This window comes from Mauremys mutica, chromosome 17, assembly GCF_020497125.1.
Source record: "Mauremys mutica isolate MM-2020 ecotype Southern chromosome 17, ASM2049712v1, whole genome shotgun sequence".
Taxonomy (NCBI): domain Eukaryota; kingdom Metazoa; phylum Chordata; order Testudines; family Geoemydidae; genus Mauremys; species Mauremys mutica.
The window spans coordinates 8,475,530-8,492,402 of NC_059088.1; the positions used below are offsets into that span (position 1 = coordinate 8,475,530).

Sequence of the window (16,873 nt, forward strand, 5' to 3'; positions counted from 1 at the left end):
CATTCCAGCTGGGACGGTTCCCCGGCTCCCCTCAGTCCCCCTCCCCCGGATAGCAGGGTCTCTTCCTCCCACGGGAATCTGTTCATCAGTCACACGCTGCCCCCCAGAAGCAGCCACATCTTGGCTAAGGGCTCTGCTTGCCAGGCAGCGGCAAGCAGGACCAGTGCTACAACCTGCCCCGAAAGTGCATCCGCCTGTTCTTCCCGGCCCGGAAATGCTTCGCCTTCGTCCAGCCGGCCGGCAGGAAGCGCCTGCCCCGGCTGGAGGAGCTGCAGGAGGATGAGCTGGACTCTGAGTTCCAGGAGCAGGTGACCCGGTTCTGCCACCACGTCTGGGAGACGTCGAAGTCCAAGACCATCCTGGGCGGCCACGTGGTGACCGGGGCCAGTGAGTGTCGGGAGCCCTTGGGCCGGGGGGCACTGGGGCAAATGGGGCTCGTGGGGTGCTGGGCGGGTGAACCGAGCTGGGAGGGGTCCCCTGTGGCCAGCGCTGGAGCCTGCGCCCAGCTCTGGGGTGCGCGGTTAGATGGGGCGCTGGGGGTGGAGCAGAGGAATGGAAATGACCCGTGGGGGGGGGGGGGAACAGGGCGTGCAGAGCCAGACAGCGCAGGTCCGGTTAGCGGGGCCCGGGGAAGATGATGGGGAGAGGCCTGGCTGGCAGCGCGGTCGCATCTCCCCAGGGAGGGACGCCTGGGTCCCAAAGGGCCACTGGGCTGCAGAGAAAGGCAGAGCAGGATCCTGCGGCTGGAGGTGACGTCAGGCACATCCCAAGGAGAGACAAGGCACCAATTGCTCAGGGGGACGGGGGGGGGGGGGATTTCTGGCTGGGGTCTGTGGACTGGGGCACATGGGGAGGGGCAGGTCCAGGGGAGCAGCCGGGGTCTTGGAGTGTGTGGGAGGGGCTGGGTGGGGGACACTGACCCTGCCCCCCACACTGGGCCCCCTGGCGCTGACCCTGCCCCTCCACCGCGCTGGGCCCCCTGGCACTGACCCTGCCCCTCCGGCCGCGCTGGGCCCCCTGGCGCTGACCCTGCCCCTCCGGCCGCGCTGGGGAACCTGGCACTGACCCTGCCCCTCCGGCCGCGCTGGGCCCCCTGGCACTGACCCTGCCCCTCCGGCCGCGCTGGGCCCCCTGGCACTGACCCTGCCCCTCCGGCCGCGCTGGGCCCCCTGGCGCTGACCCTGCCCCCTCCGGCCGTGCTGGGCCCCCTGGCGCTGACCCTGCCCCTCCGGCAGTGCTGGGCCCCCTGGCACTGACCCTGCCCCCTCCGGCAGTGCTGGGGAACCTGGCGGTGACCTACGTGGACGCCATCCGCAGCGGGGCGGTGCCCTGCATGGAGAGCGCGGTGCTGGCCCTGGCGCAGATCGAGAACTCGGCGGCGGTGGGGGAGGCCGTGGCTGCCTACGAGGAGCAGCTGGGGCGGCGGGCGGCGCTGCCCACGCAGAGCGTGCAGGAGCTGCTGGAGCTGCACGCCCAGTGCGAGCGGGAGGCGCTGCGGGCGTTCATGGCGCGCGCCTTCAAGGACGAGGAGCAGCAATACCAGCGCCAGCTGAAGGTACCAGGGAATGGGGCACGAGGCCTTTCCCGTGTTGGGGGCGCTGGCCCCAGGGCAGGGACCTGGCTGGCTCTCTGGGGCAGGGAATGGGGCACAGGGACTTTCTCCTCCGATGTCCCCTCTCTCCGCAGGACGAGCTGGACTCCAAGCGCGCTGAGCTCTGCCGCCGGAACGAGCAGGCGTCGTCGGACCGGTGCACGGCCGTGCTGAGGGAGCTGTCGCAGGAGCTGGAGGAGCGGGTCTGCGAGGGGGGCTACTCGGTGCCCGGGGGCTACCAGCGCCTCCTGGACGACCAGCGGGAGATGGTGGAGAAATACAAGCAGCTGCCAGGGAAAGGGATCATGGTGAATTGGCTGAATAGCATTAATTGGGGCTGGGAGCCAGGACTCCTGGGTTCTGTCCCCGGTTCTGGGAGGGGAGTGGTGTCTGGTGGTGAGAGCAGGGCGGGCTGGGAGCCAGGACTCCTGGGTTCTGTTTCTGGCCATGGCTCTGAGCAGCTCACACAGCCTGCGGGTGCCCTGGGGGGAAACACTAATGGCACCGCTGGATCCCACTGTGGGTTTTTGGTCCAGGCTTCTCCTAGACTGATGGGATGAGAGGGCAGCGTGGAGGTTCCCACTGGTCTGGGGTCCCCTAGGTGTCTGGAGACGCAGGCGAGAGGGTCTGTGGGCCCCTGGATCTGTGGGGGAGGCATGTGGGGGGGATGTGGGCCCCAGCTCACCCCCTTTCTCCCCGGTGCCCCCAGGCGGCCGAGGTGCTGCAGCAGTTTCTGAAGTCCAAGGAGACGGTGGCCCAGGCCGTCCTGCAGACGGACCAGAGCCTCACGGACAAACAGAGGGAGATTGAAGGTGACTCCAGAGCTGGGGCTTATAGTCCTGTGACCCCCACGGCCCTATGGATCTGGGGATCTCTTGGCTCCTGAACGCCAGTGACCCCTGGCCCTCCCGGCCCCATAGACCCAGTGACCCCGGCCCCATAGACCCAGCGACCCCTGGCCCTCCCGGCCCCATCGACCCAGTGACCCTGGCTTTCATGGCTCCATAGATCCTGGGACTCCTGGACCCCACAGATACCAGGGCTCTGCAGTCCCATAGATCCGGTGCCTCGGGGTAGGGTCTCTGTGACCTCCCAGGCCCGGTGACCCATAGATCCAGTGATCCCAGGGCCCCATACATCCAGTGCCCCATGGACGTGGTGACCCCAGGGCCAGGGCTCTGGCTCCATAGATCTGGTGACTCCTGGGCACTGATGCCCCAGTGACCCCAGGCCAGGGCTCTGCACCCCGAGCCCCCGGCCCTGACCATGTGCCCCCCCCCCAGTGGAGCGGGCGCGGGCCGGGGCGGCCGAGCGGGAGGCCCAGCTGAGCCAGGAGATGCAGGCCAGGACGGAGCAGCTGCTGCAGGACCAGGCGCGCAGCCACCAGGAGCACGTCCAGCAGCTGACGGCCAAGATGGAGCAGGACAGGAGGCAGCTGCTGGCCGAGCAGCAGACAGCGCTGGCCCTGAAACTGCAGGTACCTACCCCGGGGAGCTGGGCTGCCTGGAGCAGGGGGGTGGGAGCCCCCTGGTTCTATCCCCAGCTCTGGGAGTTGAATGGAGTCTAGTGGTTAGAGCAGGGGCTGGGAGCCAGGACTCCTGGGTTCTCTCCCGGCTCTGGGAGGGGAGTGGGGGCTGGTGGTTAGAGTGAGGGGAAGATGGGAGCCAGGACCCCTGGCCCCCCGCTCCAGAGCCCCACAGCTCTGTGTCGGTGGCACTAACCCTCGGCTCTGTCCCCCAGGAGCAGGAGCGACTGCTGCGCGACGGGTTCCAGAGGGAGGCGGAGAAGCTGGAGCACGAGATGCGGAACCTGAAGGATGAGATGAGCCGGCCCCCGCCCTCACCCCCTCCCTGTGTCATCTTCTGAGAACAGAGACCCAGAGGCCTCGGGGAGCAGGGCTGGGCTGGCTCCCCTCCCACCAGCCTGAGATGTGGGGGTGCTGGGCAGAGCCAACCACTAGGGTCCTGGTCCGTTTGCGGGTGGAGGGCTTCAGCCTTCGCACTGAGTGATGCTTGTTGTTTACAGAGATTTGATACTGGAAAGCTGTACACACTGGTGTGTTATTGTAGGGTCTCTCATAAACACTGCACCTGCTGCTTGCTCTGCTTTGTTATTGTAGGGTCTCTTGTAACTCTGCTGGTGCTGCATGCAGTGCTGTGTTATTGTAGGGTGTCATGGAGTGTGGGGGAGTCGGGCCCTGCACCCCCACTTCCTGCGATTCCCCGGGACTTTCAGCCAGTGACACAGACGGTTTGTTAGACAACAGGAACACGGCCCCAAGCAGGGCTTGTAGGGACAGAGAACCGGACCCCTCAGTCAGGTCCATCTTGGGGGGTAGGGAGCCCAGACCCCAGTTCTGGCCTCCCTCCATTTCCCCAGTCAGCTCCCAACTGACCCCCTCCAGCCCCTCCTCTGGGGTCACCTGACCCCTTTGTTCTCCAACACCTTCGGTTGGCACCGTGCCGGGGAGGGGCCCAGGACAGCAGTTGCCAGGAGACTGGGCGTCGGCCATTCTCTGTGCAGACACCATCCCACCTGCCCTCTAGGGCTCTGCACCAATCACAGCCCCTTCTCCCAGCAGCTAGGGGCCTGTGCCCTTTCCCCACCCCAATACCCCTGGGGTTCAAACTGGGACGGGGTCTTTCCCAGTGCTCAGGTTGGAGGCAGGGGCGGCTCTACCTTTTTGGCCGCCCCAAGCAGTCATGCGCGGGAGGCGCCCCGGAGCTGTGGGAGCAGCAGACCTCCCGCAGGCATGACTGCGGAGGGTCCGCTGGTCGCGCGGCTCGGCTGGACCTCCCACAGCTGCGGACGGTTCGCAGGTCCGGCGGCTCCGCTGGAGCTGCTGCAGTCATGCCTGTGGGAGGTCCAGCCGAGCCGCAGGACCAGCGAACCGTCCGCAGTCATGCCTGCGGCAGGTCCGGTCGTCCCGGGGCTCCGGTGGACCTCCCGCAGGCATGACTGCGGCAGGTCCGCTGGCCCAGCCTGCCACCCCCCCAGGAAAGGGCCGCCCCACACGCGTGCTTGCCGCGCTGGGGTCTAGAGCCAGCCCTGGTTGGAGAGCTGCAATTTGGGCTCTCTGGGTTAAGAGCCCCCAGCTTGACCTTGGCCACCCTCTGACCAGGTGTCTCTGTCCCCAGCAGCTCGGCATCAGCCCCTGGCATTTGACGCCGCCACGTCAGAGGAGAGTGGTCAGTACACACAGTAAAGTGCCACCCAAATAGACCCAGCTGCAGCTTTCCAAGGGCCGGCACCACGGCCAGGCCTTTCTTCTCTGAGGCCGCAGAGTTCTGCTCCCGGGGCAGCAGTTCCTTAAGGGACGTGCTGCGAGCTCAGCGTATGGGCACCTGGCCCCCCCGCAAGCATGTCTGAGCTCCGAGATCTGGTCACACAGACAGCTGGAGCAAAGGAGAGCGGCAGGATGGGGCGAGGGGGCTCTGAGGTCACTACCGCGGACGAGAGCGTCACAGGCACGGGGGCATTATTCATGTTCAGGCCCCCGAGCTTCTCAAAAGAGCCCCAATGGGTCCCTGTCACGGAGTGTGGGGGAGTCCGGCCCTGCACCCCTCTTCCCAGTCTCACAGTGACTCTCAGCCAGCCAGTAAAACAGAAGGTTTATTGAACAACAGGAACACAGGATACAGCCCAGCTTGGGTTCAGAGCCAGGACCCCTCAATCTGGCCTTTCTGGGGGGTTCAGGGTGCTTGGATCCCAGCCTAGGATCCCCTGAAACCCCACCACCCAGCTCCCAAAACGAAGACTGACTCCACTCCCCACTTCCCTTTGTCTAGCCCCAGCCAGAGGTGAGACCTCCCCTCCCCCAGGCCAGGCTCATGTTACAGCTGCATACCTGTCTCTGCCTACCAAGCACACAGACAGTCCCTGCTCTCACCTATCAACCACACAGACAGTCCCTACTCCATCACACCTCTCCCCCCTCCGAGACTGAACTGAGCGGGGTCACTCTGCCCAGTGACCCGGGGAAGTTCGGGGCCCCCTCTCCGGGACAGCGCATCCGCTATCAGGTTGGCACTTCCCTTCACGTGGACCACGTCCATGTCATAGTCCTGCAGGAGCAGGCTCCACCTCAGGAGCTTGGCGTTGGCTCCTTTCATCTGGTGCAGCCAGGTCAGGGGAGAGTGGTCGGTGTACACAGTGAAGTGGCGCCCAAAGAGATATGGCTCCAGTTTCTTCAGGGCCCACACCATGGCCAGGCATTCCTTCTCGATGGCCGCGTAGTTCTGCTCCCGGGGTAGCAACTTCTTGCTCAGGTACACGATGGGGTGTCTCTCCCACTTTTCATCCTCCTGCATCAACACCGCCCCCAGGCCCATGTCTGAGGCGTCGGTAAACACCATAAAGGGCTTGTCAAAGTTTGGGTTTGCCAGAACTGGGCCTCTGAGCAGAGCCTCCTTCAGCGCCTGGAGAGCCTCCTGGCACTGCTCGGTCCAGACCAACTTGTCTGGCTTCCCCTTCTTGCACAGCTCAGTGATGGGGGCAGCTATGGCACTAAAGTGGGGCACGAACCTCCGATAGTACCCCGCCATCCCGATAAAGGCCTGGACCTGCTTTTTGGTCTGGGGAGCGGGCCAGTCTCTGATCACCTCCACCTTGGCCGGTTCCGGCTTTAGGCAGCCGCTCCCCACCCGATGGCCCAGGTAAGATATTTCAGCCATCCCCACCTTGCACTTCTCAGCCTTGACGGTTAACCCAGCCTCCCGGAGTCGGTCCAGCACTTGTCTAACCTGGAACACGTGATCCTCCCAGGTCTGGCTGAAGACACAGATGTCATCAATATACGCCACAGCAAAACTCTCCATCCCCCTCAGTAGCTGATCCACCAGGCGTTGGAAGGTGTCACGGAGTGTGGGGGAGTCAGGTCCTGCACCCCCGGACTCCCTGCAGATTCATCAGGACTCTCAGCCAGCCAGCAAAGCAAAAGGTTTATTTAGGCGACAGGAATACAGTCCAACATAGGTCTTGCAGGCATAGATAACCGGATCTCCCCGGATAGGTCCATCTTGGGGGGCCTCCCAGGCCCCCTTGGGGATCAGAGCTCGGTCTCCCTGCCTCCCCTCTCTTCTCCAGCCAACACCAGTCTGCCAATTTCCCCCGGCCCCTCCCAGACTCTTTCCTTTGTCTCTGCCCTGGCCAGAGGTGTCATCTCCCCTCCCCCAGGCCCACACTGTGAATTCCTGCATCTCACCTAAAGCTCTGGCTCTCCCCTCCTCCACACGGACAGTCTGTGCTTCCTACTCCATTACACCTCTCCCCCCTCCGAGACTGAACTGAGCGGGGTCACTCCAGCCAGTGACCCGGGGAAGTTCGGACCCACCAACAACCTTATGCCGCCCGCGCCCTTTCCCCACCCCAGTACCCCTGGGGTGCACGCGGGCCTGGGGCCTTCTCCCTACGTTCCAGTTTGGGGGGTTGTGATTCGGGCTCTCTCGGCTCCGAGCCCCCCTGTTGACCCTGGCCCCCCTCTGGACAGGCTCCTCGGGGCGGGGCAAGGGCCTTACAGCCATTTTCCCCCTGTCCCGGGCCTCCCTCCCCCTCTGGCAGAAGCCACAGGAGCGGCAGTGCTGCCGGACATGGGCAAAGACCCCGGCCAGTAATAGCTCTGTAGCAGCCTCTGCTGGGTACGCCAGGCTCCCGGGTGCCCTGAAGGGGGAATGTCATGGGCCCGGCATAGCAGCTGGTGGCGATACTCCTGGGGTACCACCAGCTGCCTCCTGATCCCCCCTGACTCCATCTTCCCTGGGGGAGCCCATTCTCGGTACAGGAACCCCTTCTCCCACAGGAACCTTTTCCGGCCACCTCGTCCCATGGTCTGTCCCCCCCCGAGGCTGGCCAGGTCCCCTATCCTCCGCAAGGAGGGGTCTTCCCGCACCGCGGCCTGGTACTCAGCCGCTGGAGCAGGGACGGGGATCTGCTCTCTCTCACCGGCTGGGTCTGGGGCCACAGCCTCTCTGAGCCCCGTCCCTGGGCGTTCCCTCCCCACCGGGTCAGGGTCCGGTGTCCCTGGCAGCGTGCCTGTCCCGGTGTTAGGGTGCAGAGCCCTGCGTCGGCTCTGGCTATGGTTCACGGCCAGGGCACCCCGGGTGTTACTGGGCCAGTCCTCGAGGTCCCCCCCCATTAACACCTCCGTGGGCAAATGTGCGTTCACCCCCACATTCTTGAGGCCCTCCTTGTCCCCCCACTTCAGGTGTACCCTCGCTACAGGCACCTTGAATGGGGTCCCGATCACACCCCTCAGGTTCAGGTAGGTGTTGGGCACCATCCGATCTAGGCCCACCACCTCGGGCCGGGCCAGCGTCACCTCTGCGCCCGTGTCCCAGTACCCAGTAACCTCCTTCCCGTCTACCTCCAGGGGGACAAGGCACTCGCTCCGGAGGGGTAGCCCCGTGCCCACCCTGTAAACCCAAAACTCAGGGTTGGAAGCATCCACCTCGGCGGGGCCGACCCAGGGCCCCCCTCCCTCCTTCGACGGTGGTACGCGGCCAGCCCCCCTCTCCTGCGAACGCTGCCCCCCCTCCGGCTGGGTCTCTACCAAGTTGACCCGGTGTGGGGTTGGTCTGCTCAGTTTGTCCTGGAGCTTGGGGCACTGGGCCCGTATGTGGCCCGGTTGGCCACATTGATAGCAGCCCATGTCTCGCGGGTCCCCTCGAGTGGGACGGCTGGCCCTGGCGCCAGATGTTTCCCTTTGGTGGGGGTCCTCCCTCGGCCCCTTCTGGGAGGTCTCCTGGTGAATCTCCCTCTGCGTCGAGGCAGACCTGCTCCTTCGAGACGCCTCCCTATTATCCCCTGCCCGACTGTCCATGTATTGGTTGGCCAGCTGGCCTGCATGCTGCGGGTTCTCCGGCTTTTGGTCCATCAACCACAGCTTCAGGTCGGATGGGCACTGCTCATACAGGTGCTCCAGTATGAATAGGTCAAGCAGGTCCTCTCTAGTTTGGGCCCCAGCCGTCCACTTGCGGGCGTACCCCTGCGGCCAGTTGACCAGTTGCAGGTATGTGCCCTCCCGGGTCTTACGTTGACCCCGGAACCTCTTCCGGTACATCTCTGGGGTCAGCCCAAACTCGCGGAGCAGGGCCTCTTTGAACAGGTTGTAGTCCCCTGCCTCCTCCCTTTTCATTCGGCTGTACACCTCCACGGCGGTGGAGTCCAGTAAGGGGGTGAGGCGCCGGATCCTGTCTGCAGGGTCCACCTGGTGCAGCTCGCAGGCATTCTCAAAGGCCGTCAGGAAGGTGTCTATGTCCTCCCCCTCCTTACGCGGGGCCAGGAAGTTCGTACCGAAGCTCTTTGTAGGCTTGGCCCCCCCCCCACTCACCGCAGCCGGGGCCTCCCTGTTGTTCAGTTGGGCCATGGCCAGGTCATAACTGCGCTGCTTCTCCCTGTCATCGTATTCACGTTCCTTCTCCCTTGCCTCGAATTCGCGTTCCTTCTCCTTTGCCTCGAATTCACGCTGCCTCTGCCGGTCCTCCATCTCCATCAGTTTGATCTCTCTCTCCAAGTCCAGCCGCCTGAGTTCCACGGAGGCCGAGCGTCGCCGGGACGACCCCCTGCTGGCCGGGGGGGTCACGGTGCCCTCCGTAGCTGGGCTCCTCCTCCCCCTCCCCCTAGGCCTAGGGGTGGGGGGTCTCGGGATGCCCTCAGCGGCCGGCTGACCACTCCCAGCGGGGACAGATACTGGTGCCTGCGCTGCATCCGCCGGGCTGCTTCCCTCAGAGATAGGGACCGGTTCATCCCTGCGGTCTCTCTCCTCCAGCCGGGCAATCAGCTGGGCCTTGGTGAGCTTCCCATGGCGCAGCCCCCCCTGCTTGCACAGCTCCACCAGCTCATACTTGCGCTTCTGGGAATACATCTTCCTGCTGGCCACTCGCAGGCCGGGGTGTTCGCCGCTCCCCACGGGTTCCAGGGGGACCCCTAGTGTGCCAGTCCTTGAGGTCACCACCTCTTTGCCAGGGTCGAGCTGCAGACTCCTCCGCCCCTGGAATCGCTCGCTGTGATCCCCCGGGGGACCCTGTTACTGCAAAGTCCTGCTCTCTGGCCACACTCGCCCGAATCGCCCTGTCGTTTTACTGCTCCCCAGTCACTTACTGCAGGAAGCGCCGTCCCCGGGGTGCCGCCGATCCCACCGCTACCACCAGTTGTCACGGAGTGTGGGGGAGTCAGGTCCTGCACCCCCGGACTCCCTGCAGATTCATCAGGACTCTCAGCCAGCCAGCAAAGCAAAAGGTTTATTTAGGAGACAGGAATACAGTCCAACATAGGTCTTGCAGGCATAGATAACCGGATCTCCCCGGATAGGTCCATCTTGGGGGGCCTCCCAGGCCCCCTTGGGGATCAGAGCTCGGTCTCCCTGCCTCCCCTCTCTTCTCCAGCCAACACCAGTCTGCCAATTTTCCCCGGCCCCTCCCAGACTCTTTCCTTTGTCTCTGCCCCGGCCAGAGGTGTCATCTCCCCTCCCCCAGGCCCACACTGTGAATTCCTGCATCTCACCTAAAGCTCTGGCTCTCCCCTCCTCCACACGGACAGTCTGTGCTTCCTACTCCATTACAGAAGGTGGCCGGCGCTCCCTTGAGGCCAAAGGGCAGGGTCAGAAACTCATAGAGCCCCAGGGGAGTGATGAAGGCCGATTTCAGCCTGGCATCTGCGTCGAGCGGCACTTGCCAGTAGCCCTTTGTAAGATCCATGGTGGTGAGGTACCAAGCGCCTCCTAGCTTGTCTAGGAGCTCGTCAGGCCTTGGCATGGGGTAGGCATCAGATACGGTGATGGCATTGAGCTTTCGATAGTCCACGCAGAACCGGATCGACCCGTCCTTCTTGGGGACCAGCACCACTGGGGAGGCCCAGGGGCTGGCGGACGGCTGGATCACCCCTAAAGCCAGCATGTCCCTGACCTCCCTTTCCAGGTCCTGGGCAGTCTTCCCGGTAACCCGAAAAGGGGAGCAGCGTATCGGGGTGTGTGCCCCAGTCTCTACGCGGTGGACGGTCAAATTAGTGCGCCCAGGCTGGTTGGAAAACAACTGTCGGTACAGTTGCAGCACCCCTCTGATCTCAGCCTGCTGGGTTGGGGTCAGCTGATCCGAGAGGGGAATCGCCTCCAGGGGGGAACCAGCCTTTGTCCCTGGGAATAGATCCACTAGAGGGTCATCCCCCGGCTCCTCCCAGTGGCCACACACGGCCAACACCATATTCCCCCGGTCATGATATGGCTTCATCATATTCACATGGTACACCCGGCAGTGATGAGCCCGATTCGACAGCTCCACCACATAGTTTACCTCATTTAGTTGCTTGACAACCTTGAAGGGCCCTTCCCAGGCAGCCTGGAGTTTGTTTTTCCTCACGGGGATGAGAACCATCACTTGGTCCCCGGTGGCGAAGGCGTGGGCCCGCGCCGTGCGGTCGTACCAGACCTTCTGCTTCCTCTGGGCTCGGGCCAGATTCTCCCTGGCCAGGCCCATGAGCTCGGTAAGTCTTTCCCGGAAGGTCAGGACATACTCCACCACCGACTCGCCATCGGGAGCGGCCTTCCCCTCCCATTCGTCTCTCAGCAGGTCCAGGGGCCCCCTTACCCGCCTTCCATATAACAGTTCGAAAGGCGAAAACCCAGTAGACTCCTGGGGTACCTCCCTGTACGCAAACAGCAGGTGAGGTAAGTACTTGTCCCAGTCCTGTGGGTGCTGGTGCATGAATGTTTTTAGCATCATCTTTAGCGTCCCGTTGAACCTCTCCACCATCCCGTTGGTCTGGGGGTGGTACGCTGAGGCCCAGCTGGGTCGGACCCCACATTTCTCCCACAGGGACTGGAGCAGCTCCGACATGAAGTTGGACCCCTGGTCCGTTAAGACTTCCTGGGGGAACCCCACCCGGCTGAAACTGGTCAGCAGCCACGGTGTCTGCTTCGGTAGAGGACAAGGCCACCGCCTCGGGGTATCGAGTGGCGAAATCTACCACCACCAAGATGTATTTCTTTCCTGACCGGGTCGCCTTGCTGAGAGGCCCCACCATGTCCATGGCCACCTTCTGGAAAGGCTCTTCTATGATGGGCAAAGGCCTCAGAGCTGCTTTCTCCTTGTCCCGGGCCTTCCCCACCCGCTGGCAGGGGTCACAGGATTGGCAGTACTGCCGGACATGGGTAAAGACCCCAGGCCAGTAAAAGTTCTGTAGCAGCCTCTGCCTGGTGCGCCGGATTCCCTGGTGTCCTGCGAGGGGGATGTCATGGGCCAGGTACAGGAGCTTGTGGCAAAACTTCTGGGGAACCACCAGCTGCCTCCTAATCCCCCATGACTCCACCTCCCCGGGGGGAGCCCATTCTCGGTACAGGAACCCCTTCTCCCACAGGAACCTCTCCTTGCAACCTCTCCTCATGGTCTGCGCTGCATTGAGGTCAGCCCGGTCCCTGGGCTTCTGCAAGGAGGGATCCTTCTGCACCTCGGCCTGGAATTCAGCAGCTGGGACAGGGATGGGGCCCTGCTCTCTCTCACCAGCTGGGTCTGAGGCCGCAGCCTCTCTGGGTCGTGTCTCTGGGCGTTCCCTCCCCACCAGGCACTCGGGCAGAGTACTTTCCCCGTTGTCAGGGTGCAGAGCCCTGCGCCGACTCTGACTACGGGTCACAATCAGGGTACCCCGGGTATTGCCGGGCCAGGTCTCGAGGTCCCCCCCCATTAGCACCTCTGTGGGCAAATGGGGGTGCACCCCCACATCCTTGGGGCCCTCCTTGACCCCCCACTTCAGGTGCACCCTCGCCACGGCCACCTTGAATGGGGTCCCGCTCACGCCCATCAGGGACAGGTAGGTATCAGACACCATCCGATTTAGGCCCACCACCTCGGGCCGGGCCAGTGTCACCTCTGCGCCTGTGTCCCAGTACCCAGTGACCTTCTTCCCATCCACCTCCAGGGGAACCAGGCACTGTTTCCGGAGGGGCAGCCCCATGGCCACCCTGTAGCAGAACCTTGTGTCTGGAGCATCCAGCCCCCCAGGGGCGCTGACCTGGGGCCCTCCTCCCTCCTTCCCAGGTGGGACGCTGCCAGCCCCCCTCTCTTGGGCATGTTGCCCCTCCTCCGATTGGGTCTGTACCCAGTCAACCCTCGGCGGGTTGGGTCTGCTCGGTCTGTCTCTGAGCTTGGGGCACTGGGCCCGTATGTGGCCTTGTTGGCCACAGTGAAAGCAGCCCATGTCTCGTGGGTCCCCTCGAGGGGGTCGGGTGGATCTGACGCTGGACGTTCCCCTTTTGTGGGGGTTCTCCATAGGGCTCCGCTGGGAGGTCCCGTGGTGACTCTCTCTCTGCGTTGAGGCAGGCCTGCTCCCTCGAGACTCCTCCCTGCCATCCCCTGCCCGACTGTCCACATATTGGTCAGCCAGCCGGCCTGCATGTTGCGGGTTCTCCGGCTTCTGGTCCATCAACCACCGCTTCAGGTCGGGTGGGCACTGCTCATACAGGTGCTCCAGTACGAACAGGTCAAGCAGGTCCTCTCTAGTTTGGGCCCCGGCTGTCCACTTGCGGGTGTACCCCTGCGCCCGGTTGACCAGTTGCAGGTATGTGCCCTCCCGGATCTTACGCTGACTCCGGAACCTCTTCCGGTACATCTCCGGGGTCAGCCCAAACTCGCGGAGCAGGGCCTCTTTGAACAGGTTGTAGTCCCCCGCCTCCGTGCTTTTCATTCGGCTGTACACCTCCACGGCGGTGGAGTCCAGTAAGGGGGTGAGGCATCGGATCCTGTCTGCAGGGTCAACCTGGTGCAGCTCACAGGCATTCTCAAAGGCCGTCAGGAAGGTGTCTATGTCCTCCCCCTCCTTACGCCGGGCCAGGAAGTTCTTATCGAAGCTCTTTGTAGGCTTGGCCCCCCCCTCACTCGCCGCGGCCGGGGCCTCCCTGCTTTTCAGCTGGGCCATTTCCAGCTCATGTTTATGTTGCTTCTCCTTCTCCCTGTCCTCGAATTCGCGTTGCTTCTCCTTCTCCCTTTCCTCGAATTCACGCTGCTTCTGCCAGTCCTCCATCTCCATCTCCTTCAGTTTGATCTCTCTCTCCAAGTCCAGCCGCCTGAGTTCCACGGAGGCCGAGCGTTGCCGGGATGATTCCCGGCTGGTCGGGGGGGTCACGGTGCCCTCCGTAGCTGGGCTCCTCCTCCCCCTCCCCCTACGCCTAGGGATGGGAGGTCTCGGGGAGCCCTCAGCGGCCGGCTGACCACTCCCAGCGGGGACAGACACTGGTGTCTGCGCTGCATCTGCCGGGCTGCTTCCCCCAGAGACCGGGTCCGGTTCATTGACGCGGTCTCTCTCCTCCAGCCGGGCAATCAGCTGGGCCTTGGTGAGCTTCCCATAGTGCAGCCCCCTCTGCTTGCACAGCTCCACCAGCTCCCACTTGCGTTGCGTGGTATACATCTTCCTGCTGGCCACTCGCAGGCCGGGGTGCTCGCCGCTCCCCACAGGTTCCAGGGGGACCCCTAGTGTGCCAGTCCTTCAGGTCACCACCTCTCTGCCAGGGTCGAGCAGCAGCCTCCTCCGCCCCTGGGATCGCTCGCTGTGATCCCCCGGGGGACCCTGTTACTGCAAAGTCCTTCTCTCTGGTCACACTCGCCCAGGGGTGAATCACCCCTTCGTTTTACTGCTCCCCAGTCACTTACTGCAGGAAGCGCCGTCCGCGGGGTGCAGTCGATCCCACCGCTGCCACCAGTTGTCACGGAGTGTGGGGGAGTCCGGCCCTGCACCCCTCTTCCCGGTCTCACAGTGACTCTCAGCCAGCCAGTAAAACAGAAGGTTTATTGAACAACAGGAACACAGGATACAGCCCAGCTTGGGTTCAGAGCCAGGACCCCTCAATCTGGTCTTTCTGGGGGGTTCAGGGTGCTTGGATCCCAGCCTAGGATCCCCTGAAACCCCACCACCCAGCTCCCAAAACGAAGACTGACTCCACTCCCCACTCCCCTTTGTCTAGCCCCAGCCAGAGGTGAGACCTCCCCTCCCCCAGGCCAGGCTCATGTTACAGCTGCAGACCTGTCTCTGCCTACCAAGCACACAGACAGTCCCTATTCCATCACAGTCCCAATGATCTGACGGTGAGGGACGGATTCCCTGCACGCCCCAGATCCACCGATGGGCCTGGCGGGCGGTGATGCGACGGGGGGTGATAGGGAGCCCTGGATGGAGCCACAACCGGAGAGTCAGTCCCAGAAGCCCTAAAAACCCAAGCGAACCAGGGTGTGCAACGAGCGTAGCCGCAAGGGCCCCCCCCAGCCATCAGAGCAGGGGGGGCCGGCTGGACACAAGCCCCCCGCCAATGTAGGAGCGCAGCAATGGGGGTAACGTTTCCTGGGACTCTGGGGGGCGACCGAACGTTTCTGGCCAGCAGGAGAATCAGGCCCCTGCTCTGGCTTGAGCTGCTCCCGGAGCCGCTGTCACTTTGACTGAAGCCGCTCCACGGGCAGGGGAGAAAGTGAAGCGAGTCACTTTGGAGCGCGGCGGGCGGGTTCCCCTGGCTCGGCTCCGGGGCTGGGGCGCCCTGCGCGCAGTCTGCCCCTCGCCCTGCCCAGAGCCGGCAGGACCTGGGGGGAGCTGAGCTGAGCTGAGGGGAAGCGCTGCCGGCTCTGGGTGAAAACGCTGCTGGCGGCCGCGGTGCCGGCTGTGGTGGCTTGGACGCCCCCCGAGGACTCGCTGGGGGGCCCCCTGCCGCAGTGAGCCCCACGGAGCTGGGAGCAGGGCCGCGGCAGGTCCCCGTGCTCGGACGGGCACAGACTGAGGGGCAGAGGTGGGGGCTCCCCCGAGCGCAGCCGAGCCCGGGATTGCTCCAGGCCCTGCAGACTGAGTCTGACCCTCCCTCCCGAACCCGCACGGGGATTCACCCCAGCGGCTCGTCCTTCGCCGTGCTCCATACACCCCGGTTAGCCCCTCGGGGCAGCGCCCGCCCCGGGTGTCCTTCCCCCGACAATCTCCTGGGAAACCCGACGGAGCCAGACACACCCGACTGAAGGGAGTTTAATACCTTTGGGGTCCACTAACTCCCAGCCCCCCCCTGCTCTAACCACCAGACCCTCCTTCCCTCCCAGAGCCAGGGAGAGAACCCAGGCGTCCTGGCTCCCAGCCCCCCCCTGCTCTAACCACCAGACCCTCCTTCCCTCCCAGAGCCAAGGAGAGAACCCAGGAGTCCTGGCTCCCAGCCCCCCCTGCTCTAACCACCAGCCCCCACTCCCCTCCCAGAGCCAGGGAGAGAACCCAGGCGTCCTGGCTCCCAGCCCCCCCCTGCTCTAACCACCAGACCCTCCTTCCCTCCCAGAGCCAGGGAGAGAACCCAGGCGTCCTGGCTCCCAGCCCCCCCCTGCTCTAACCACCAGACCCTCCTTCCCTCCCAGAGCCAGGGAGAGAACCCAGGAGTCCTGGCTCCCAGCCCCCCCTGCTCTAACCACCAGCCCCCACTCCCCTCCCAGAGCCAGGGAGAGAACCCAGGCGTCCTGGCTCCCAGACCCCGCCCCCGCTTCAACCCACTGAGCCGGGGAGAGCCCAGGAGCCCTGCTCCGTGTCTCCCACAGGGGATTAGGTCCCCGCTCTGGTCGGAGGCTGGGGGCACAGGCCAGGAATTGCTCTCAGGGTGTGGAGCGGGGGAGGGGGTGTCCCAGTATCCCAGCCCGTGTCGCTCAGCGTTAAAACCTCCCAGGCCGGGACACACAGGCCGGTCTGGGAAGCCCCCGAGGCTCCCCCCAGCCGGCACCCTGGGAAATCCGCCCGGGCTGCTCGGTGCCCGAACCACAGGCGCCCGCCTGGTCCGCTGCTGGCAAAGGCCGTGCCAGGGGGTCGCCCGGCCCCAGGCCCAGACCCTGTGCTGGGGTAACTCCGCCCCATGGCGCCTTTGCGGCAGCTCGACGCTGGCTCACCACCCCGCCCGGTAGGGCCGGGAAATCCCCGGCAGCGGGATGTTTATTTCTGGACTGGACCTACTGCTCCCTGCGGCACCGCGCCCCCCTCCGAGCCCCCCCCCCCGCTCCCCGCGGCACCGCGCCCCCCTCCGAGCCCCCCGCCCCGCTCCCCGCGGCACCGCGCCCCCCTCCGAGCCCCCCGCCCCGCTCCCCGCGGCACCGCGCCCCCCTCCGAGCCCCCCGCCTCGCTCCCCGCGGCACCGCGCCCCCTCCGAGCCCCCCGCCCCGCTCCCCGCGGCACCGCGCCCCCCCTCCGAGCCCCCCGCCCCGCTCCCCGCGGCACCGCGCCCCCCTCCGAGCCCCCCGCCCCGCTCCCCGCGGCACCGCGCCCCCCCTCCGAGCCCCCCGCCCCGCTCCCCGCGGCACC

General features: G+C 64.8%; 2 protein-coding genes across 3 annotated transcripts in view; both read left to right on the top strand.

Annotated features, from left to right (window-relative positions):
- The window catches only part of LOC123351454 (guanylate-binding protein 1-like), a 292,158-nt gene extending 288,309 nt beyond the window's left edge, over positions 1 to 3,849 (top strand). The window contains exons 6-11 of one of the 2 annotated variants that reach the window (XM_044990810.1): positions 145 to 387; positions 1,275 to 1,555; positions 1,687 to 1,899; positions 2,301 to 2,403; positions 2,875 to 3,068; positions 3,332 to 3,844. In XM_044990810.1, the coding sequence (XP_044846745.1) occupies positions 145 to 387; positions 1,275 to 1,555; positions 1,687 to 1,899; positions 2,301 to 2,403; positions 2,875 to 3,068; positions 3,332 to 3,457 (1,160 nt within the window). In that variant the 3' untranslated portion in view covers positions 3,458 to 3,844. Of the gene's footprint in view, positions 1 to 144; positions 388 to 1,274; positions 1,556 to 1,686; positions 1,900 to 2,300; positions 2,404 to 2,874; positions 3,069 to 3,331 lie in introns of both variants that reach the window. The other variant, XM_044990811.1, reaches the window with a different exon arrangement.
- LOC123351456 (guanylate-binding protein 1-like) overlaps positions 1 to 16,873 on the top strand; it is a 58,776-nt gene that overhangs the window by 4,962 nt on the left and 36,941 nt on the right. The gene's annotated exons all lie outside the window — the stretch shown is intronic.